General features: G+C 47.8%; 1 protein-coding gene across 1 annotated transcript; it reads left to right on the top strand.

Annotated features, from left to right (window-relative positions):
• The first annotated feature begins 226 nt into the window (after window positions 1-226).
• Window positions 227-3,868, top strand: LOC308150904 (armadillo repeat-containing protein 1-like). Its single transcript, XM_080523692.1, has 7 exons — window positions 227-313; window positions 949-1,155; window positions 1,649-1,740; window positions 2,055-2,244; window positions 2,629-2,745; window positions 3,428-3,502; window positions 3,643-3,868. Exons 2-7 carry the CDS (start codon window positions 994-996, stop codon window positions 3,832-3,834), a joined length of 828 nt encoding a protein of 275 aa, XP_080379818.1. The 5' UTR covers window positions 227-313; window positions 949-993; the 3' UTR covers window positions 3,835-3,868.
• Window positions 3,869-23,466: the final 19,598 nt, after the last annotated feature.

Below are 23,466 nucleotides of genomic sequence, written 5' to 3' on the forward strand. Positions count from 1 at the left end.
GGCAACCTCCATAGGGCGTCGGCGACTCCTAAGAACACTGCAGCTGATTGGCTTGTGGAGTGAGGAGGTCGCTGACGTGTCCAATCAGAGACGTTTATACTGTCGGGTGGCCGCTTTCTCGATCGGCCAGGAAGAACAAGTCAAAAACAGTCCTGTCAGTTCGTGACTAGCGGTGCCATAGTTCTCTAGTTCATGTGTTGAGACCTTCAAACCCTGTAAGGCTACATCTGTCTGGTTTGGCACTTGGGTCTGGTTCATGTAGTCTGTCCTGGCTGCTGTGTGCACTCGGTGCTCGACGAAAGAGACATTTCAGGTAAGATATTTGCGGTTGTAAGAGGTATGCGGGGTGTTGAGCTGGCTAGCCAGGGCCAGCAATAACAATGGGTGCGTTCGTAAATACGCTCTGGAAATCTGATCGGCACTCATGGAATGCCTCTTGTCCAATCAAATGACTTGGTCCCCTTTATGACGTTGAACCCAGTGTGCGCTCCGGCGCTCTCAGAGCGAATTTACGAACGCAACGTCTGCTGCTGATGAGCCAAACCCTGCTAGCTAAGCTATGTGCCATACAATGAAGTAGCATACTAGCTACTTTCCTATCCAACATTACAATAGACCTAGGTATCTTTCAATCTTGATGGCAAGAATATCCTTGTCCGTCGTTAAACGACTCGCCTAGTACAAACCGTACACGAATATCAGTAGAAGAATGTGTCTGAACCGTCCCTGTTAGCTAAGTTTGGCCAGCAAGTCATTTAGTATGTTGACTAGGCTACAACCTCTTGGACATTGGCAATGTGTGTCAGGATTCTTGCCGGTATTGAACCTGGTTAACTAAGACAGCAAGAGATAGGTCAAAGCTGACATCATGCAACACGTTTCCCAACATGACAGCCACTCCATGACTGCTGACAAGACGCCCCCTTCCTCTCTCTCTCACTCTCCCAGGCCTCCTGTCGGACGTGCATGGGTCTCTAAAGAGGTGGCTGCACCATGAGTGGGGAGCCGGACGCGTTGGCCGTAGTGAACCAGCTGAGGGATCTAGCAGCGGATCCCCTCAACAGGAGGGCTATCGTGCAAGATCAAGGCTGCTTACCAGGACTCATTCTCTTCCTGGACCATCCCAACCCCCAGGTGGTCTACTCGGCGCTGTTGGTAAGATGCCACCGTCGGATCTGTAGCACTAAGAGTTACGGCACCTGATGATAGTGACTTTGCTGCTTTTGAGAGTGTGATAGAAGCTCTCTATTACCCATGCTGTGGGCCGACCCGACCCAAGCTGTTCTATCCCGTGCCAGACCTCATTCACTAGAGCGCAGTGTAGAACAGCCCGCTTTTCATTGCCTGGTTGCCTGCCCCTCAGCATGGGTACAAGCAGGCTGTGACCAGATATGTTGTGAAAGGAAAGCATCTGTGCCAGCACCCAGTCTTGGTACGGGTTGGAAACCAGCTTTTGAAAGGATGAGAGAGAGAGTGTGAAATTGAAATGATAGTTTTTATAATTATAAATATTATAAATTATAGTTCATATAAAACCAGTCTGTTTACTTGGGTTGCAGGTTAGGAAAGTGTCATTATTTGTCTTATGTTCTTTTGTGCTCCTAACTTGTGAGTTGTGACCTTGTGTTGTTGTTGATGTTGATATCAGGCGGTGCGCTACCTGGCAGAATGTCGTGCCAACAGAGAGAAGATGAGGGGGGAGCTGGGGATGATGTTGAGTCTACAGAATGTCATGCAAAAGTGAGTGAACTACTCTTACAAAAACCCTGATTTGTGATAATATTTTTTTTTTTAAATGTATCTTGTTCATTTTCTCTGAATTGAAGGACTAAATAAAAGCTTTTTTTAAAAGAGATTTGTCTTAAGAGTCATTGCCTTCACAAATCCAAGTGAAACAGACGTCGAGTTGCTGCTGTTGCTTCCTCACACTCACACTCAACCTGCGTCCTTCTACGTCGACAAAAGCTAGCAGTTAAAAAAATTAACTTGTTTGGATGCTTTCAAATCAGATTTTTAGTGGTGTCCTCCATCTCCCCCCCCCCCCCCCCCCTCAGGACGACCACCCCAGGGGAGACCAAGCTCCTGGCCTCTGAGATCTATGAGCTCCTCCAGGCCTCGGGCAGCGCCGAGGGGGAGCAGGAGAAGGAGGCGGCCTCCTCCCGGCGGAAGGCCCAGTTCTTCCTGGGCTCCACCAACAAGAGGGCCAAGACCGTGGTGCTCCACATAGACGGCCTGGACGACTCTGTGAGTGGCTCCTGACTAGAACAAGTCACCCTTGATGTATTGACGCCAGTGACGGTACACACCTGGGGTTGCAGTGACAGTTCACACCTGGTTCAAACAGTCACCAGCCGTGCAAGTCACACACACATTATTAAACCAGGGGGGAGGCTGGTGGAGGTAGAAATCGGAGGACGGGCTCATTGTAATGCATGGAGCGGAATGAGGAATGGTCTCAAAACAAATTCTTCATTCCATTCGATGCATTACAATGAGCCCGTCCTCCGATTTCCACCTCCTACCAGCCTCCCCTGATGTCGTCCACTGTCTTAGCTTTGCTGACAGTTGTGTGTCCCTCCCCGGCTTCTCCACACACACACACACACACACACACACACACACACACAGAGCCGGAGGAGCATGTGCGAGGAGGCCCTCCTGAAGATCCGAGGGGTCATCAGCTTCACCTTCCAGATGGCGGTCAAGAGGTGCATCATCCGGGTCCGCTCTGACCTCAAGGCGGAGGTGAGGAAGGATCGGATAGTGATTTCATACGTATACGTTTTGATTGTGTCGTTTTCTGATAGTGTGATGTGGCCCAACTCCTGCCCTGGTACAGCCACTGTGAGCAGGCCTTTTATTTCTTCACTCCTACTTGCCTCCATCACTCCCATTGTTGTTGTTTTGTTAGCCGTGGCTAAAGTTAGCAGTGGCTATTTAAACAACTCTGAACCCTGGGTAACACTGGAACTGAATCCTGGCCCATGGACTACTTTCAGACTAAAAGGTGTTCAAAAATGAAGGGAACTATCCCTTTAACCTGGTCTTTAGTCTGGACTGGAGCATTGTTTGTTAGTTCAGGTATGCTAGGTATGCAGGTGTGCTGGGCTGGAAAGGAAAGCTTGCATCCATAGCTCTCCTGTTACTGGAGCTGGAGACTCCTGGTCTAAAGCAGGCTGTCTTTGACAGGCAAATGTGGGGTGGTGGTGGATCCTTCAAAACAGGACTAACAATCTCTTCAGACAGACCTTCCTGTATTCTTCTTTGATCATTCATTGTTATTGATTTTAATGTTTTAATATCTTTTTTAAATGAACTCAGTTCTCTGCACTTTGAGGTTGTTCAAATGAAAAGCGCTTTACAAATAAAATGTATTATTGTTATTGTTAGTAGTAGTAGTATTAATACAAACCTTTGCTTCCTCCAGGCCCTGGCATCTGCCATTGCCTCCACCGAGGTGATGACCGCTCAGCAGGTGGTCAAGGGAGAGAACGGAGATGAGGTGAGTTCCTCAGGATGAATTGTTGTTTGGTTCCATCCTTGAGTCTTTGTTTGTTATGTGGGGAAAAAAGGTCTGTGCTTTGTAAATTAATTGTATTGTTTCAGGAGCTGAGTATCTCTCTCTCTCTCTCATATATTCAGGTGTTGATACCGTTCAATGAGGACGGTTCGGTGCAGGTGGAGCATAATGTGGACGTCCCAGACTACCTCCCTGAGGAGGAGACCCAGTCAGAGGAGCCAGACAAAGCCGTGATCAAGCCCGGCACGGGGCAGGATGGAGCTGGGTGGCTGGGGACCGCTGCTAACTTCCTCTCCCGCTCTTTTTACTGGTGACCCTCCCAGGCCACCGTACCCCCCAACCCCCCCCCCCCCCTGAGGGTGTCTCTTCAGACACTCACCAGAATCAGACTCTCAACTGCCACTAGAGAGCTGGACTGGACTGGGCCGGACCGGACTGGACTGGACTGGACTGGACCGGACCGGACTGCCAAATGCAACATGTGACAAACTATTCCTACTGTGTGACAAACTGTTCCAATCGTATACACACTTACACACTTACACACTTACACACTTACACACTTACACACTTACACACACACACACACACACACACACACACACCCTCTCTCTCTCACACCTTCACGCACAATATATCAACTGTTCTCCTACTGGGCAAACATGACACAGAAACCTCCACAAAGTCAACAAGGAAGAAGAGAGGACTGGCTGTCTTGGAATGGATTCTTATGTATTTCATATCTCTTTTGGGTTTGATTGAGAACTAGAATATTCCTTTCTGCACGGGTCATGTAAACCACGGGTCCATATTTCGAAAACAACCAAAATGTCTTATTGTGAGGAGCTTTGTTATGGAGGTGTTAGGGACTTGATCCGTTGGGCAACAATCCCTAATCCCATGCCATGAACTAAGTTCCCATGGTTAGATTATTTTTTTTTTTTATCGGACTTTTGTAATTGTTTTGACCAAGAAAAAAAACCCTCACCATTTTTTTCCCCCCTTATCTCTTTCCCTCTCTCAATGGTTGTTGCCGACTCAGAATATGCAGTAGTAATAATCAGTGTGTTATCGTAAGGTGCCTTCCGTTTCATTCTGTTTATATGAATACCCTGGTGGTGACTGCCTTTGCTGCTTCAGTTCTTTAAAAAAATTATAATATAATATATAATAATTTTAAAAAGTAGAAGCCTGTAAGTAGAAGCCTGTAAGGCCTGTAAGGCTCCTCTGCCATAGAAATAGAATTGATAGAACATACACATCAAGGGACGTTGGTTTGAATTGGGATTACGGTTCTATTGATTCTGTTTCTATGCCCCCCCCCCCCACCTCCCCCCTCCATGAAGATTGAAGGTTGCTAAGGAGGAACTCTTTGAATTACAGTGCCAACTTGAATCATTCCTTCAAGTGTGTCTCTGCTGTTTAAGAGGCCATGTTTACAGAACCGTTTGCTTGGGGGGAGAGGAGATGGGTTTTTTAGCCCCAGTAATCGATATCAAGTCTCGAACAGCATGACAAATTTGCACATCCCTAACCCTGCATGGTATCCTCTGGTAATGCATTCAGCGTCATGCCTCCTAAGCTTGGGTTTTGTCTACTATTGTAGTAGTAATGAACACCGTTAGGATATCATAATGAATGGTTGCTTTGATTCAAAATTAAAATGATAATGTCATTTTGGGGGGGGAAATTGATTGGATAGTTTGTTTTTCTAAATAAGGGTGTAGGTAGGTCTTCTTTCAAGAACAAACTCTGACATTCGTTTCCTAACATTCCATTCTAATCCAGACGTCGTGCATGATTCTATGCTCGCTTAAAAAGAATGCAAGGCTGAGTGATGTATTCTGAATCGGAATATATGCTACGTACAAACAAAACAAACCTATTATGAGATTTGATTATGAAAGGATCGACATGGGGGAAAAATCCAGGCTTATTTTTGATAAGTCTTGCAAGATGTTGATGGAATTCCCCTCAGGAGTGTCCTTAAACCTGTAGTTGAACAGAGCTCATGTGAATGCTGTCTTACATCATGATGTTCTGTCTGTGTGTAAGTAACTAATGGTGACTGTTTTTGGATGGTTAAATCAATGTACCATCAAATCGGCTATCCAGCCTCATACGCTGGGTTTGAATTACAAGGGGGGGCTGTGTACCCCAACAAATCAGGGCCCTGGGCACCCCTAAAGTGTAAAAGTGTCAATCGAACCCTGAATTGAGCGCGTTGTTGTGGAAGTGAATCTCTGCATGAGGTGGAGCCCTCTACCCAGACCACCGGCTGTACCGACAGACCCCTTTTAAACCCTTTTTACCACCCTCTGCCTCATAGAAAAGGTTCCATTTCTGCCAAGAGTATTTCTTCAAAGTGTGATTGTTTTTGTCTGTGGAGGGAAATGGTAATGTTGTATAATATTGTTCAGATGACTGTCGTGTGTTTGTGTGTGTTGCCCCCCCCCCCCTTTCCTCTTGAACTGTGCCCCTTACTTTAGTGTAATCTGTAGACCAGTGATACTCAATCCTGGTCCTGGAGACCCACAGTGGGTCCAGGTGTTTGTCCCAGCCTGGTATTGATTGACACCTGATTGAACCAATCAACTGATCTTCAAAACGCCTCATTAGCTGAATCAGGTGTGTCAGTCTCAGTGCTGAGCTGGAACAAAAGTCTGCAGTTCTGCGGCTCACCAGGATCGATCACTATCACTCCTGTAAACTGTCCTGCCTTCATCCAACCACCACGGACTAGCTTGTGTTCATGTTAGAATTGGTTATCTTATGCTAACCGGATTAGCATACATCCTGTTTACAAATACTGTATGTTTGCTGTTACTCATCAGTCATGTCCATTGGTTGCCAACAAAGATGTGGAGTATTTTCCCCAAATGTCTTTGTGTCTTTAAATTGGCATGCTTATTGTTCATAGACCATTTCTTTTTTAGCTTTAAGTAAATCTTAAGTCTCAGCTTTGTTCTACTCAGGTTCCATTGCAATCACATCATAGATGGTCTCATGTAGGCTATTTAATATGAACTCCAAAAATGACTCCTTATGGTTAACATTACACCCTATTTATATTTCAATTATGAGTAGTTGTGTTTTCATTTCTACAGTATGAGCATGTATCACACGGGATGTTACGCGAGGATGCTTATCACAGGGATGCTTGCAGGCTGTCTACAGGGTCAATGGGCTTCTGTTGTGTATGAAACGTGTGTTGTCTCATCATGATTCCTGAGAGTTACCATACAAGAATAATAAAAAAAAAGTCATGTTATATGAAAATGCCTCTGATTGTATTGTTGTGTACACACACACAAACACTGATCTACCGGTTGTGTAAATGATACTACTTATATGGCCCCATCGTCTTCATCACCTATCTGAATAGAGAACATCACAATTGAATCAACATAACAAATAGGTGGTTCGCTATTACAAGTGTTGATTCGACAATTATTAAGAGATGGAACGCTCTTCCCCTTAGCAGACAACAGTGATGCCATAAGAGGTATTTGGGCTGCTCCTCAACATGATTTACTGCGTCAACAATCAACAACAGCATGAAAAAACAACGTAGTAGTTTTAGTCGTAGTAGACAGTCAAACACCCCCCTATCACAACTACAACACCACCCGTCAAGAGCCACTGGCTTCCCGCCCCTCTAAGTCCATGACTCACTGAAACCCACCCCCAAGAAAAACCTACCAAGGAGAAACCGAGTTGATCCCCCCCCGCGGCCGTGACAACAGGGCCTTGTCTCCATCAAACGCTTCGCACTCCCACCACTGCCACCAGTACGGACGGTCCAGTCCAGCGGGCTTGGCCGCGTTCCAGCCTCCCACATGTGAACCCAGTGGGAGCCTGGAGAGAACATAGAGGATTATGCTATGTCCAGACATGGCGAAAGACTGTGTTTACAGGCTTACAGCTGTACAGCTCACTGACTGGACTGACTGGACTGAGTGACTGTACTGACTGACTGACTGTACTGACTGACTGACTGACTGTACTGACTGACTGTACTGACTGACTGACTGACTGACTGACTGTACTGACTGACTGACTGGACTGACTGTACTGTACTGACTGACTGTACTTACTGACTGACTGACTGGACTGACTGACTGACTGACTGTACTGACTGACTGTATTGACTGACTGTACTGACTGACTGACTGTACTGACAGACTGACTGACTGACTGACTGACTGTACTGACTGACTGACTGTACTGACTGACTGATTGTACTGACTGTACTGACTGACTGACTGTACTGACTGACTGACTTGACTGACTGACTGACTGACTGACTTGACTGACTGACTGACTGACTGACTGACTGACTGACTTGACTGACTGACTGACTGACTGACTGTACTGCTGTAGCAACTCTCAAGGCTATGCTCTTCTGAAACATCATGGGGGGGTATCTTGCACGTTGAGATATTGTTATGCCTTTTAAATGGTCTAGCAGAAGATATAGACAACAGATGCAGACATACAGACAACGCACACAAGACAGATATAGATATCTAGATAGACAATCTCGATATGCAATAGATAGGGATAGCAATGTAATAGGGGGTTAGGATTGATTTTAAAAGGTACAGAAAAGAGAGCAAATTATTAACTTCATATCATAACTCCTCGTTCTGTTTCCATGTAATGGCATGAGGACACACGGGCGTTTGATACCGTTCCTCATTCCATTCCATGTATTACGATGAGCCCCGTCCTCCGATTTCTACCTCCACCAGCCTCCCCTGATGTACAGTAGCTGCCTCATATTGATTCTGGCTAAAACCTCAATGGCCCATCCCTCTGTGACCTCTCTATGACCCCGGCTGGAGACTATACAGACTGTCGTAGACAATCCCCATGAATGTGCAGAGGAAGCACAGGCCCGCCCCATGTGACAGCCAGGCCTAGGGTTGGACCAATGGGAGCTGACCAGAGGGCCTGCTGTGGAATGTGCCCACTGTCATCATCGCCATAGCTGTCCTTTTATATTCCTGTCAGAACAATAGACACACTCCATTCAGAATCAGAACACTCCAGTCATACAGAATGGAATGGAATAGAACTTGGTTGTCTGTCCGAGGACTCCGCACATAAGTTCAGCTGTATGGCTCCATGTATACTCCATAAACACTCAAAAGGGGAGGCTGTGTGTTCCTATTACTGTACACCAGTAGAGGTAGACATCGGAGGAAAGGCTCATTGTAATGCATGGGATGAAATTAGGAATAATATCAAACATGTGTGATGTGCCCGTCCTCTGATTTCTACCTCCACCAGCCTCCCCTGCTGTACATACAGGACATTTAATGTGCATTAAATACTAGAGCAAATACTACAACCTCGACATAACGGTACAGTAAATGCAGTACACTAAAGTAGCCAGAGGGTGGCAGTGTAACATCATCTCCACCAGTACCCCCAACACAGTGGTCCTACCAGGGAGCCTCCTTGTACAGCCTAGGTGGAGTCTGGTGAGATTCTGCCTGACATGTGGGACAAGAGAGAGGGAGGAGGACGCTGCCAAGACCCGCGGAATGCTGTTCCTAAGCAACACACAAGCCACCACACGGGGGTTCTTAGGGGACAAGAGGGAGGAGGTGAGAGAGCGGGTTGTGGGGGGGGGGGCGAGGGTGAGAGGGAGGATGTAGTGTGTTGGGGGGGAAGAGAGAGAGAGAGAGAGAGAGAGAGAGAGAGAGAGAGAGAGAGAGAGAGAGAGAGAGAGAGAGAGAGAGAGAGAGAGAGAGAGAGAGAGAGAGAGGGGAGGAGGTAGTGGGGGGGAGAGAGAGAGAGGGAGGAGGTAAGACAGAGAGAGAGGGACAGAGACTTGGAGAAAGAGGGAGGGAGAGAGATGGAGAGTAATATTTGGGGAGGGGAGAGAGAGAGAGAGAGAGAGAGAGAGAGAGAGAGAGAGAGAGAGAGAGAGAGAGAGAGAGAGAGAATGAGCAATGGCTCAGGAGGTTGTTGTAGCTCTGCTTAATAGAACAGGGCTCACAGTAAAGTGTATGCAACATTTCTGAAATGACAATTGCTTGGTAAGACATGATTGCTATTCACTGCGCCAGAGCTCAGCCCACCTAAAAGCTATGGGTTGGACAAGAACATGATTACAAAAAGATCACGACGGCCACGGTGATAGTTCATTAGAGAGAAATTATGATTGGTGGATCTCACCGACGGTTCGCCCTTCAGGAGGGCTCGGGAGACCGACGGGCGCGGGGGCACAACGCTCAGTGTTTAAATCATCCATAATCATGCAATATCAGCCGCGGGGAATAGCCTATTTAATAATGTGTTGTTTTATAGCAGGGCTACCACAGACCTGACCTGTACTTTATACACATTATCTACCGTAGTAGATTCGCCAGTCCTGTGTTGTGGTGTGCAATTAGTCAAGATCGATGAAGCAAAAATGTTGCATCATTAAAGTCATTATCATTAGTTGAGGTAATTATCTCTCTATGCAGAATGGCCCATTAGTTTTGTTATGTATCGACTCTAACCAGATTTTATTTTTTTCAAAGCCCTCTCCACCAGATGGAAGGATATCAAATGTGGATAAATGAGAAATGCTTAATCCTTAAGATTTAGGGAGCGACGGCGCTTATCTAAATAAGTCACCGCAAAATTAAAAACAAACAAAGACGAAACGTCCACTGGGGATTTTTTGTTAAAAAAATGTTAGCACACTGACCTCTTTTAATACCTTGTCATAGGACTGTCTGTACGTGTCGGCAGGAGCCCACTGTTCTCAACAAATGATGTCACATTGAAGGTCACTCCTGCTGGAGTCCTCTGAGCGCGCGCCTATGGGGAAGGAGCGGGGAGGACAGAACCGACTCCAAGTTCCAGCCCATATGGCCTCTCTCCCATACCCAGCTGGGCTCACCATGTGTGTCTACTACAACACACCACCACATACATACATGGGACACATAGAGAAAGAATACCATCATTCGATTTCTATTCATGGAACACACATCGGATTAGAAGTCATTTTGGGGAATCTATGCATCAGACCATCAGTAAAAGAAATCACACACAAAAAGAAGCTATCTATAAAACACAGACAATAATAGAAAAGAGGAGGAGGAAGAAGAACTCAATCATTCTGATTCTATTCATAGAACACACACACACACACACACACACACACACACACACACACACTTACTAAATGTGTCTCTTCAACACACACACACACGCACACACACTTACTCAATTTGTCTCTCTCTTAAACACACCCACACACACACACACACACACACACACACACACACTCACCGGTCTTGTGTGAGCTTGTTTGTGACTTGAGTGTCATTATTAGTCATTGGGTGATATGGGAGAGAGGTTCTGAATGGAAGGGATCAAGGCTGTCAGTAGACCGTGGTGGCTGACTAAGGTGTGAACCTTAGGCGTGAGAAATGTCTACAGCTCGTCAGATTGCACAATACTTCATACGACCTGACTCCACTCCATGAGCGAGCCATAAAGTATCTTTTCCTTGGGCCAGCATTGTTTGTCTAAGTAGGGAGTTGGAGGCTGGCAGAGATCTTTCCTCTCAGGCTCATCACCACGGCGGTCATCATTCATTAAGTTCACGGGACGCAGGCCAAAGTGGGACGGGGTGTTTTGAGTGTGTGGAGCTGGAAAGCAGCCGTTTTCCGTGATGAGCCTCACCAGCTGTTGTCCGACGGTCTATGATAGAGCAGGGGGTCTTCTGACAAATGTCCAAATTCAAATTCATTTCCATCTTCCTTCCTTGGGCCATTTTCAGTGGTCTACCACCGTTTCACGGATGAATACAGTATTGGCTGACTGACTTTTCCAATCACACCTCAAATGAGTTGATCATCAATGTGAGGACTCAAATTAAACAAAAAGCTGTCACATGGCATAGCTGTAGCCCTATCGTCAAAGAGCTGAATTGTGTGCAGGAGGTGGATGTTGTTATATGACAACCAGGGGAGGCTGGTTGGATTTAGAACTCAGAGTTTGATACCATTCCTACCATTCCAAACCATTTGATCACACGTGTTTGAGACCATTCCTCATTCCATTCCATGCATTACAATGACCCCGTCCTCCGATTTCTACCTTCGAACCTAAGGTCTTGCTTTAGTGCTGAATGACAAGACTAACTTTGAACTAGTTCTGAACACCTTTAACCTCATAGGAGCCAACGGACCCCCATGGGCATCCGAAGTGATATAAAGAGTTTACCTCGATCAATTCTCTTCAAAGATATCACATTTTTTTCACAACTTTGCATGCTATACGATGCCACCATTTTTTTCCAGAGACGGTAAACACGGTCTAAGTCACATCCAGTTTTCTCCAACTGGAGAATGTGTCATGTCCGGTTTCAACGCCGAATTTCCATACCATTGGTCGGCCAACCCAAAAAAATCCCCCCCCCCCCCCCCCCAAAAAAAGAAAAGAAATCTGATACATGAGAAAGGTCAAAGGTCAAAGATGGTGCCAACATATCTCCAAATGGCCTAAACATATAGGTGTCCGCCTAAACATACCTGTACTAAAACAGGTACAAAGTTGCATTTGCTCACATTACTAGCATCGACTTTGGCACAAGTACTAATAAGACCCTGGAGTACTGATTCCTAGATGATTTGGGCTTCGTTATCAGGTTTCCAAGGTGATATTCACTGTAAAAGCTGTAGTTTTTTTAGGCGGAGACTGAATTTGAGATGTTTTATAATGTTCTAGCTCTATTTGCTCTGACACAGTAACATAGATTTTGATTCTGACACTTCTACAGCCACCCCACAGGTGTTAGCTTTCATTTGATAACAATATCATTATGAAGGCCCTTGTGATTGTGGAGATATTCTATATTCACTGTGGGCATGTCATTTTGAGCAGAAAACCAGAAAAATGAGGTGGATAAGATGAGGTTAAATAAATACAGTATGGTCTTTGTATTTCATGTCAAACCAGCCTCCCCTGAGGCCTAATTCTACCAGCCTCCCCTGATGTAAACCTCAACCCATTCACTCAGAATTCACTTAGTAGAATGAACATGTCGTAGGGATTGTTCCGAGCACCCTGCTAAGGCGAGGGTGTGGTCCTGTACACAGTAGGTGTCACTCTGAGAATGGACTATTGTCCAAACTGTGAACAGTTTGTGACATGTAAAATGCCACGATCATGTCCAAAGAAACAGGTTTGGTAGGGTATCACAGTGATTATGACTAAGAAGGAATATGAATATATCACAGCTGTGGAGGGGATACAGATTATGCGATTAAAACCATGTGAATCATCTTCACTTCAGAAGCAGTTGGCAGCTCTGTGGTGTCTCTGTCTGTGTGTGTGTGTGTGTGTGTGTGTGTGTGTGTGTGTGTGTGTATGTGTGTGTGTGTGTGTGTGTGTGTGTGTGTGTGCGCGTGTGTGTGTGTGTGTGTGTGAGAGAGGAATAACAGCTTGGAGTGTGTGTGTGTGTGTGTGTGTGTGTGTGTGTGTGTGTGTGAGTGTGTGTGGAGGAGTGATCCTCCTCCCCTCCTGAGGGGCATGGTTGTAGTCCTAATGGCTGCTCTCCTCCTGCACAGAGATAAAGACTCATAACAAGCCAGTGAGCCCACCATCTGGCTCCGTGCATGTGTCCCTACTGGAGACCACAGCCTCCGATCTGTAGCTTTACTATACTATCAGAGTGTGTGTGTGTGTGTGTGTGTGTGTGTGTGTGTGTCTGTGTACTGTGTATGTGTGTGAGACAGACCAAAATAGAGTGTGTGTGAGTATACTGTTTGTGTGTGTGTGTGTGTGTGTGTGTGTGTGTGTGTGTGTGTGTTAGAGAGAGAGAGGAATACAGTAGTGTGTGTGTGTGTGTGTGTTGTGTGGGCGCGTGTGCAAGAGAGAAAGAGTGTGTGTGTGTGTGTGTGTTTGTGTACACACGCATTTGTGTGTGTGTGCGTGCATACTGAAGTGTGTCTGTGTGTGTCTGTGTGTGTGTGTGGAGGGTCTCAGGAGACAACGCCACGCCATGCTACGAGGCTGACAGATGGCACGGCTGCTGCTGCTCGCGGCCCCGTGGACGAGACAGCACATTCACCTTCATTAAACTCTGACTGGCAACATGGGCACCAGACCCCTTCAAAAGAACTGGCCCTTTCTCTCCCCCTGAACCAGTGGGGGAAATAATATGTGATCAAAATGCTAATGAGCTAGGCTAAATGTTCTAATCTGAATAATCAGATTAGGCAGTGAAAAACTGTGATCTTGATGAAGCTGTCAATTAGTCCGGATTAGGAGATTAACGGGCAATAGATTAGATGGGTATTTGATTTGACATATTCGAGTGTAATGAATCTCCGAATGTCCGCGTCGTCGTTGACAGCGACTGTAGCACAGCATTGAGAATCAGAATCAGAATCAGGTTTATTGTTACATCTCGTTATAATAGTAGAAGAGAGTAAAATTAGGGTTAGGCTTCGGTTCCTCAACAGCAACAAGAGAAACAAATAATAAATAGTGGGGGTGACATTGGCGTCCTCATGACTAGAAGTAGTACTTGGGTTGGTAATTGGGTTTAGGAAGCTAGTTTTTCTTAGTCTAGTCAGATATTATTCAAAGTGTGGACTAGGCCAACTAGAAGCATCACATGTATAGTCACAGTGATGGTGGGTGGTGTCGTGCTACAAATAGGCTTCCGTCCACTGGCACCCAAAGGGATACTGAGCTGCCAGTAGAAATCTTCACTTTAAGCAAACATTCAGAGGAACAGAACTGTGGATGTTGTTGTCCTTTTTGAATAATATATGGAGCCAGATGCCCCAAGATTTGCTTACCATAGCATACTCTCTTATGCAGTGGAGGCTGGTGGAGGTAGAAATCGGAGGACGGGCTCATTGTAATGCATGGAATGGAATGAGGAACGGTATCAAACACATGAAACATATTGATACCGTTTCCTTATTCCGTTCCATGCATTATGATGAGCCCGTCCTCCGATTTCTACCTCCACCAGCCTTGTCTGCTCTCATGATAGTGTGTGTGGTCTACTTGGCTGACAGCAGTGACAGCACAGCAGTGAACCACCATTAGGTTACTAAATTACTAAATGTTCTGACAAAAGAACAACATTTTCTTCTGACTCAAAAACATGACATGTTGTGATAGCTATGATGGTTTCTGGAGATAGAAATGCTCCGAGAAGCAGTTTACACTGACATGTTTTCTGATAAAAATGCAAATGTACAGCACACTCTTGGAAAAAAGGGTTCAGAAATGGTTCTATCGACTGTTCCTGTGGGAGGAAACCCTTTGAAGAACCCTTTAGGTTCTTTCTTTGGGTTCTATTGAACCTTTGTTTCTGTACCTAGAATGCAAAGGTACAACTGTGTTTCCTGTGATCCTAGGGATGACTTAACCTACACATGAGAACAGTCAGCAGAGGAGGTAGAGAGTTAAATCTTTACCAAATCCCAAAAGAACTTTGAAGAACAGCTTGGCAGCACACGCACGCATGCACACACGCACGCACGCACACACACACACACACACACACACACACACACACACACACACACACACACACACACACAAGAAAGTGAAACAAAGCTAGTTTGGAATCATCAGTCTCAACTAAATCATCCCTGACTAAGATTATTTTATCTTAGATCATTATTGCATGATTCCAATTCAGAGGAGGAAACCCAGTGAATTCCACTTAACATTAATGCTGATTAGAGAATAGAACATCATAAGAACCGACAGGGGAGATTTTCCTAGAAACAGCAAGAGGGGACATTATGATGATATTAGGTGATAATTGGACCAGGGAAGGGTACACACGTGTTTGATACCGTTTCTCATTCCGTGCAATGCATTACAATGAGCCTGTCCTCTAATTTCTCCCTCCACAAGCCTCCCCTGAATTGGACTGTAAGCACCAACGGTCTGAAGGGTGATTATGTGGTGTAGATGGCTGCCTCCTGATATCAACCCTGCCCTGACAGATTGTTTGGTGGAGGTAGAAGTCTCAATTACACTCTGTTGTGGAGGCAGAAATCGGAAGACGATTGCGATTGAATGTGCCAAGAAGTCACTGAAAGAAGGAACAGCTCATCCAGAATGCATGCTGCCCATCTGATGTCAGGGGTGCAAACTGGTGATGGTCCAAAAAGGTGACACTTTTTTTTTGGGCCCAAAAACAAAGAAAATGGGGGGGAAGATAGTGCTAGCACCAACAGTGCTACATGGATAGCCTAGCACTAGTGGTGGTAGATGGGTAGCTCTAGCATTAACAGTGGTCTAACAATGATGCGTGTGTAAGTAGCGATGGCCCTGACCTTAACACCCGCATAATTAATGTAAGCAACCTGTTCTCAAAATAATTATGCGGGTTCCTGCAGGTTTCAACAAGTTACATTTAAGACCTTTATAAGACCACTTTTAATAGATTTTAAGACCTATTGAGCAAGTATTGGTATTAGACTCACATTCGTTGATTCTTTTCATTAGCAATGCTGGGTGATCTGTTCTGTTGCATATAGAAGTTAATGTAATAATAATAATAATGTATGTTAGCCTACTCTATCAATTTCTTGACGGTTTTGACAAAAAGCGTTGCTATTTTCAGAAACCGAAAAACCATCCTACCCTAACTTACACCATTTCGTCTATAAGGAAAACACATCTCAGACATCCTGACTGCTCCAAGTAGTCAAATACATGTAGTCAAATACATGTAGTCAAATACATGTAGTCAAATACATGCTCACATCCGGTCATCCGCTCACTGCTCTCCATCAAAAATGGCTCATCCATCAATAATATTACATAATAACAACTGCTCTGATTAGATTGCTTAGATTGTTTAATACATCAACGGGGGGAAAAGCGAGATGAACTCTGCGCGAGTATCATGCTTCATTGAACGTAAAGTCCTATCTATTCCATTCAAAGTGTTTTAGCCTTCCCCCTTTGAATGAATGAATGGTCTTTATTGTCATTGCTACAGTACAGGTACCAAACAACGAAATTTAGGAGGGGTGGCTCCCCTGGTGTAAGGAAAGAAAAAAAAACACTTTTAAAAAAAACACAAGAAGGGAAGGAGCTGGTTTACATAAATAAAGGCTATGTACACTATCCACTATACTATACTGTACAGATAGACGACTAGGGTTGTCATATTGCACAATAGTGTTATTGCACATTTATTTAAAGTGTCGCAGTTTGCAGGCTTGAAATGTACATATTTGTGCCTCAGCACTACACCTGATTTTTTCAGTCCAGCAGCTGCCATCAATCCGTCCAGACTGTCCAGGGCCCTGTCCAGGGCCCAGAACCTAGGACTTTGCTGTGTTCAGGGCCTGGACGGCCCTGTGGTAGAAGCTGTTCTTTCCACTGGTAATAAGGAATTGGCAAGAATAGATCGATATAAATAGATCAACATAATGCAGCACTATCATGCACAGATCAGCCTTAAACAGGGCTGCCAAGTTTCACCAAAAGTTTGGAGTGAGATTTTTTGGTGGTGGAGCGACCCAAAACTGTGCACGTTTTGGCGGCAGCGGCCCCTCTCTCCCACCCAATTATTTGTGCTAGTTTCCTGCAATTTTACATGTTGTTCATAATAAACCAGCACAAGAAATGAAAATAATTAACATTTTATAAAACAAGACAAAAATTCAGACAATATATCATATTTATGAAATCTTAATGAACAAATACAGTAGCCTACAGACTCTAAAAGAAAATTGGGCCCCATCAACAGGACTCAGCCCCTTGGTCAGAAGCAGAAAGACCTGTGGTCATCATCTTATATACAGTGCATTGCTCATAGATGTCTATCATGTTATACAGTAGGCTACATACCAGGGTTTTTCCTGGGTCAGAATGAGGCCTTGGTGGTTGATCTTGTGCGCGCGTAGCGCGGCCATTTTTTTTTTTGAGGGACCCCCAATTGTTGTATTTGTATTGTAAATTGCAATGACTATTTATTATTACTATTGTAGGAGCCAGATATGGTCCTGTGATACGTGTTGTAATTCACTGTGTGGGCATGGGGTGGCGCTGTCACAATACCTGAGGCAGGTATATCAGGTAGCACATTTGTTGTTGTTGTCGTCAGGTGTTGACCCCGGAAGGGCAAATAGGTTTGACCGCAAGGGCGCTAAGTTTGTTATTGTTTGTACCAGTGATTAAGCCATTGATGGCACATAGTAACACAATAAATGTTTATTATGCAGCAAACCAATGACTACGGATCTTATATAACCAACAGCAACACATAAAATTTAGTGCGTCAACCGGACAATCCGTCGGGTTAGCATCTCAGTAGCAAGTAGTAGACTATGCTCCTTTAACAATTATTATTCATGTACCTGGTTATGTTACAGTAGAGAAACAAAAAACAGTTACCAAAACTGAGTATTTACTAGCTAAGATTGGCAAAAGATTGGCGTGGTGCAACCGAAATTAGTAAACAACTAGTTTGAAACTAGCTAGTAACAACTAGGGGTTTAGTAACTACTGCATGCCTGCATTTAGTAATGACTTACGCCAAATTGGTGCAACCCAGTCCAGTAGGCTACCAGATACGATGTTGTAATGTATGCACATATTTTGCTACCACGGTTGCCAGATGGAATTGACAATGTCCAGCCCAACCAGTCTAAAAGCTGCCGAATCCACCCGTCCAGTGTGACCAAAAGTAGCCCAATCTGGCAACACTGCTTGCTACGTTCTTGCAGCTCTTCCATCAGCGCTCGCCTGCCGCTTCGATTGCAGACTCAAGTTAACGCGCGTGCAGAAAGATGCCACGAAACTCAAGTCCCGTAAAACAAATTGTTATTTCTCGCCGTGAGAAATAGAGATGCGGCGTGAGAGCGTGAGAACTGGTTGAAATGCGTGAGTCTCACGGTGATTGCGTGAGACTTGGCAGCTCTGCTAGCTAATAAGCTAACACTTGTTTGGCTAGTGTAGTAAACACACACACACACAGACACACAGACACACACAATAACTTGTATGTAATATGTACTTTCATGTACCTACTTCTGCAAATCTTCTAATAAAGTTTTCAATCAATCAATCAATCAACTTGTGAACAACACAACAAACAAAACCACGCTAAGTCAGCTAACAAAAACAAACAAGCTTCTAATAAAGCTAGCTAGTTAACAAGCTAACACCTGTGTGGCCTAGTAAACACTCCCTAATACAGTGAGTAAATAACGCATTACAACTCACTACATATGGCAGACCTTAGTATCATACTATAGTGTATTATATCCTCGGCCACTGGCTGGTTTTGTGGCGCTGTTCCGACTTTCAGTACTTCAGCAAACGAACTACGGTAGTCTCCGAAGACTAGAAGAAGTCTGGCAAACGCATTGCTTTCAGACAGTTTTCACCGATCACTGTTTATTTTAATTCTCGAATTGCTATGAGAGAATAATAGTATGGTGTAGTGACTACATTATGGGTTCATGTTCTCCTCTTACTGTTGGTTGTGTAGTGGGAGGGAACCAGTTCTGGCACTAGGGGCAGAGGGGAGGATTATTAACGTTGCACCTTCCTGTTTAGATACACGAGTTTTGGTAACCATTTTCTGGTCCTGTACTGAGAGTACAAGTTGTTGTTTTGATTAAACAGTTATCATTACGTTGCCTACGTCTTTCCTTTTTCCTCCGGCACTACACTGGTGACCCGACGTGGATTTTTGTTAACGTAATTGTGTACGAAAACCAGCGACGAACATTACAATCCTGCAAAATGTCCGGGCGAGGAAGACGTTCAAACCAGCGGCAGCCATCACCATCCCCTGTCAGGGTAACGCGTGGTGCGCACACTCCCACTCTCAAGCTACCAGAATTCTGGGACTCAACGCCTGCTGCATGGTTTGCTATTGTAGAGGCACATTTCAATAAAAGTGACATCGATGACGACGACGACCGGTACAACCATGCTGTGGCAATGTTGGGCAGCTCCACCGCGGCTCGAGTGGTAGGTTTTTTGTCTGCTCCCCCGACGACGAACAAATATGAGCGCCTCAAGGCCCTGCTTCTAGAGACATTTGAACTGTCCACTGCGGAGAGGGTGCGTCGCCTATTTGCCATGTCGGACTTGGGTGACGAGAGGCCTTCTGCGAGCATGGAGAGGATGCTAAACCTGCTCGGTACAGAAGACCCCATGATCCTCTTCACAGAGCTGTTCATGCGCACATTGCCAGCTCAAGTTAGGATGGCGCTGGCCAACACCGCCATCATGGAGCCCCGCGCCCTGGCCAGGGAGGCGGACCGGTTCGTCTTGGCCATGCCTCAACGGTCCCCCGACCTGCTCGCTCCCGCGGCCGCCCCGCCACCCGACCGTCGCAGGAGAGCGAAGGATGACGCCAGACCTTCTGGCCAGCAGGGTAACGCTGCGGGCCATTGTTTCTACCACGCCACTTTTGGCGCCAAGGCCAAACGGTGCCGCTCACCCTGCACCTTCGGACCGACGGGAAACGGCGGGGCCGGCGCTCAGTAGTGGCCCTGAGCGCTGGCGTCACCAACAGGCTGCTCTTCATACAAGACACCGCCTCTGGTCGCAGTTTCCTTTGTGACACAGGTGCCCAGTGGAGCATCATTCCGGCAGAGAGATCGGATATGGCGAAGGAGGAGCGTGGTCCGCAGTTGGCAGGCGCGGACGGCACACCTATCTGCTCTTACGGCACTAGGGCGGTGGACGTGTGCTTCGGAGGGCAATGTTTTTCGTGGGATTTTGTCATAGCGGCTGTCACATTTCCCCTCCTTGGTGCGGATTTTCTGTGCGCCCACAACCTGTTGGTGGACGTGGGGAACAGGCGCCTGGTCAACTCACAGACTTTCGCTTCATTCGCCTGTACGCAGGGGGAGGCGGTCTACAGCGGGTGGTCCAATACGCTCGCCGAAAGTGACCAGTACCTTCGGCTGCTCGCCGAATTCCCCGACCTTACCAAGCCCACCTTCTCCGCGCCCACCGTGAAACACGGAGTGGAGCACCACATCGAGACCGAGGGGCCTCCCCTCCACGCCAGGGCCAGGCGCCTCAACCCGGAGAAGCTGGCCATCGCCAGGGCGGAGTTTGCGCATATGGAGCAGGTGGGCATCGTTCGGCGCTCGAGCAGCCCCTGGGCGTCTCCCCTGCACATCGTCCCTAAGTCAGACGGCGGGTGGCGCCCATGTGGGGACTACCGCCGCCTCAACGACGCGTCCAAGCCTGACCGCTACCCGGTCCCACATGTCCAGGACTTTTCAGCGAACCTGGCAGGCAAACGCTTCTTCTCCAAAGTGGACCTGGTACGGGGGTACCATCAGGTGCCGGTGCACCCCGAGGACGTCCCTAAGACGGCCGTAATCACGCCATTTGGGCTCTTCGAGTTTCTGCGGATGCCGTTCGGCCTGAAGAACGCGGCGCAGACCTTCCAACGCCTCATGCACTCGGTGCTCCGGGACCTACCATTCCTCTTCGTCTACTTGGATGACATCCTCGTCGCAAGCACCACGGAGGAGGAGCACCTGTCCCACCTCCGGGCCCTTTTCACACGGCTCAGCCAACATGGGCTGATTGTCAATCCGGCGAAGTGTGAGTTCGGACGGAACGCCATCGACTTTCTCGGGCACCGGGTCTCCGCAGAGGGGGTGACCCCCCTCCCCTCGAAGGTAGAAGCTGTCGCTGCTTTCCCGCGCCCCAGCACAATCAGCGAGCTCAAGGGGTTCATCGGGATGGTAACCTTCTACTATCGCTTCCTCCACCACATCGCTCACATCCTGCGGCCTCTGTACGATGCCCAGAAGGGCAAGACTCTGAAGCAGCCGGTGGACTGGACGGCGGAGCGTGTCAAAGCCTTTCAGGACACCAAGGCGGCCCTGGCCCGCGCTGCCATGTTGGCCCACCCCTCGCCCTCGGCACCCACTGCTCTCACCACGGACGCCTCTGACTTTGCTGTGGGAGCGGTGTACGAACAGTGGGTTGGGGACGCCTGGCAGCCTCTTGCATTCTTCAGCCGCCAGCTGTCTCCCAGAGAGCAAAGGTACAGCACATTCGACAGGGAGCTCCTCGGGCTGTGGCTTGCTGTCAGACACTTCCGTTTTTTACTGGAGGGCCGCGAGTTTACGGCCTACGTGGACCACAAGCCACTCACGCACGCCATGTCCAAGGTGGCGGAGCCGTGGTCCGACCGCCAACAGCGCCAGCTCGCCTACATATCCGAGTTCACCACAGACATCCAGCACGTTGCTGGGAAGTCCAACCAGGTCGCGGATTGTCTCTCCAGGGCGGTGGTTGGTGCGGTCCAACTGGGTTTGGACTACGCGCGCATGGCTGCAGACCAGGCCGCCGACCCCGCCGTCCAGGCTCTCAAGTTGTCGGACACAGGACTGCGCCTAGAAGAGGTGGTTTTCGGTGACGCAGGGGCCACGCTCCTGTGCGACGTCTCCATGGGTCAGCCACGACCGGTGGTCCCCGCCAACTGGAGGCGCCCCGCCTTCGAGGCGATACACGGCTTGTCTCACCCTGGTAGGAAACCGTCCTCACGGCTGGTGTCAGAGAAATTCGTCTGGCATGGGCTCAAGAGGGATGTGAGGGCCTGGGTTGACACGTGCATCGCCTGCCAGCGCGCCAAGGTGCATCGACACGTCAAGGCCCCCCTGGAGCAGTTCTCTGTGCCTGAGCGGAGGTTCGATCATGTAAACGTGGACCTGGTAGGGCCGCTGCCCCCCTCGCACGGATACACCTATCTCTTTACCATGGTGGACAGGACGACTCGCTGGCCGGAGGCAGTTCCGCTCTCCTCAACGACAGCCCCCGACCTGGCCCGGGCGTTCATCGCGGTGTGGGTCTCCCGCTACGGCACCCCTGCTGATCTCTCCTCTGACCGTGGCTCACAGTTTACTTCAGAGCTGTGGGCAGCGGTGGCGGAGAATCTGGGGGTCAAGCTCCACCGCACAACCGCCTATCACCCGCAGGCGAACGGGCTCTGTGAGCGTTTCCATCGATCCATGAAGGCCGCCCTTCGAGCCAGCCTCACGGACAGCGACTGGCTTGACAAGCTGCCGTGGGTCATGCTGGGGCTCAGGACAGCGCCTAAGGAGGACCTCCAGTCGTCGTCCGCTGAGCTGGTGTTTGGACAGCCGCTGCGGGTCCCCGGTGACTTCATTCCCAAGTCAACGGAGCCCTGGTCCGCCGCCGCTCAGCGCGCCTCCCTGCTGGACAGCGCCAGGACCTTCGTCCCGGTCCCGACTACGCAGCATGGTGTCCCTACTTCGAGGGTGCCCCCGGAGCTGCACTCAGCGAGGTTCGTTTTCATTCGTCATGATGGCCACAGGACTCCACTACGTCCTCCTTATGACGGGCCTTTCCGTGTCATCGAGGCCGGAGCCAAGAACTTCATGGTTGACATGGGGGGTAGGCCTGAGTGTGTGTCCGTTGATCGCCTCAAACCGGCCCACTTGGACCTTGAACTGCCCCTGGACTTGGCCCTGCCACCGCGCAGAGGCCGGCCTCCAGTCCTACCTCCCCTGCCGCGCCCTGGCCATTCCCCCCTCCGACCCCGACAACCCCCCGCAGCTCGCGAGCCCCCGGTCGTCGCTGCCCCCCGTCCTTCCCTGCAGGTGGACGTGATGGGCGATGTCACACCTCCTCCCGCACCTCCTGACTTTACCTGCGATCGTAGGGGCCGGGCCATACGCCCTCCTCGCCGTGAGGATTTCCAATATTGAGGTGAACACTGGGGGGGCTGGTGTAGTGACTACATTATGGGTTCATGTTCTCCTCTTACTGTTGGTTGTGTAGTGGGAGGGAACCAGTTCTGGCACTAGGGGCAGAGGGGAGGATTATTAACGTTGCACCTTCCTGTTTAGATACACGAGTTTTGGTAACCATTTTCTGGTCCTGTACTGAGAGTACAAGTTGTTGTTTTGATTAAACAGTTATCATTACGTTGC

The sequence above is a fragment of the Nansenia antarctica genome, assembly GCF_963989245.1.
Source record: "Nansenia antarctica genome assembly, chromosome: 2".
Lineage (NCBI taxonomy): Eukaryota > Metazoa > Chordata > Actinopteri > Argentiniformes > Microstomatidae > Nansenia > Nansenia antarctica.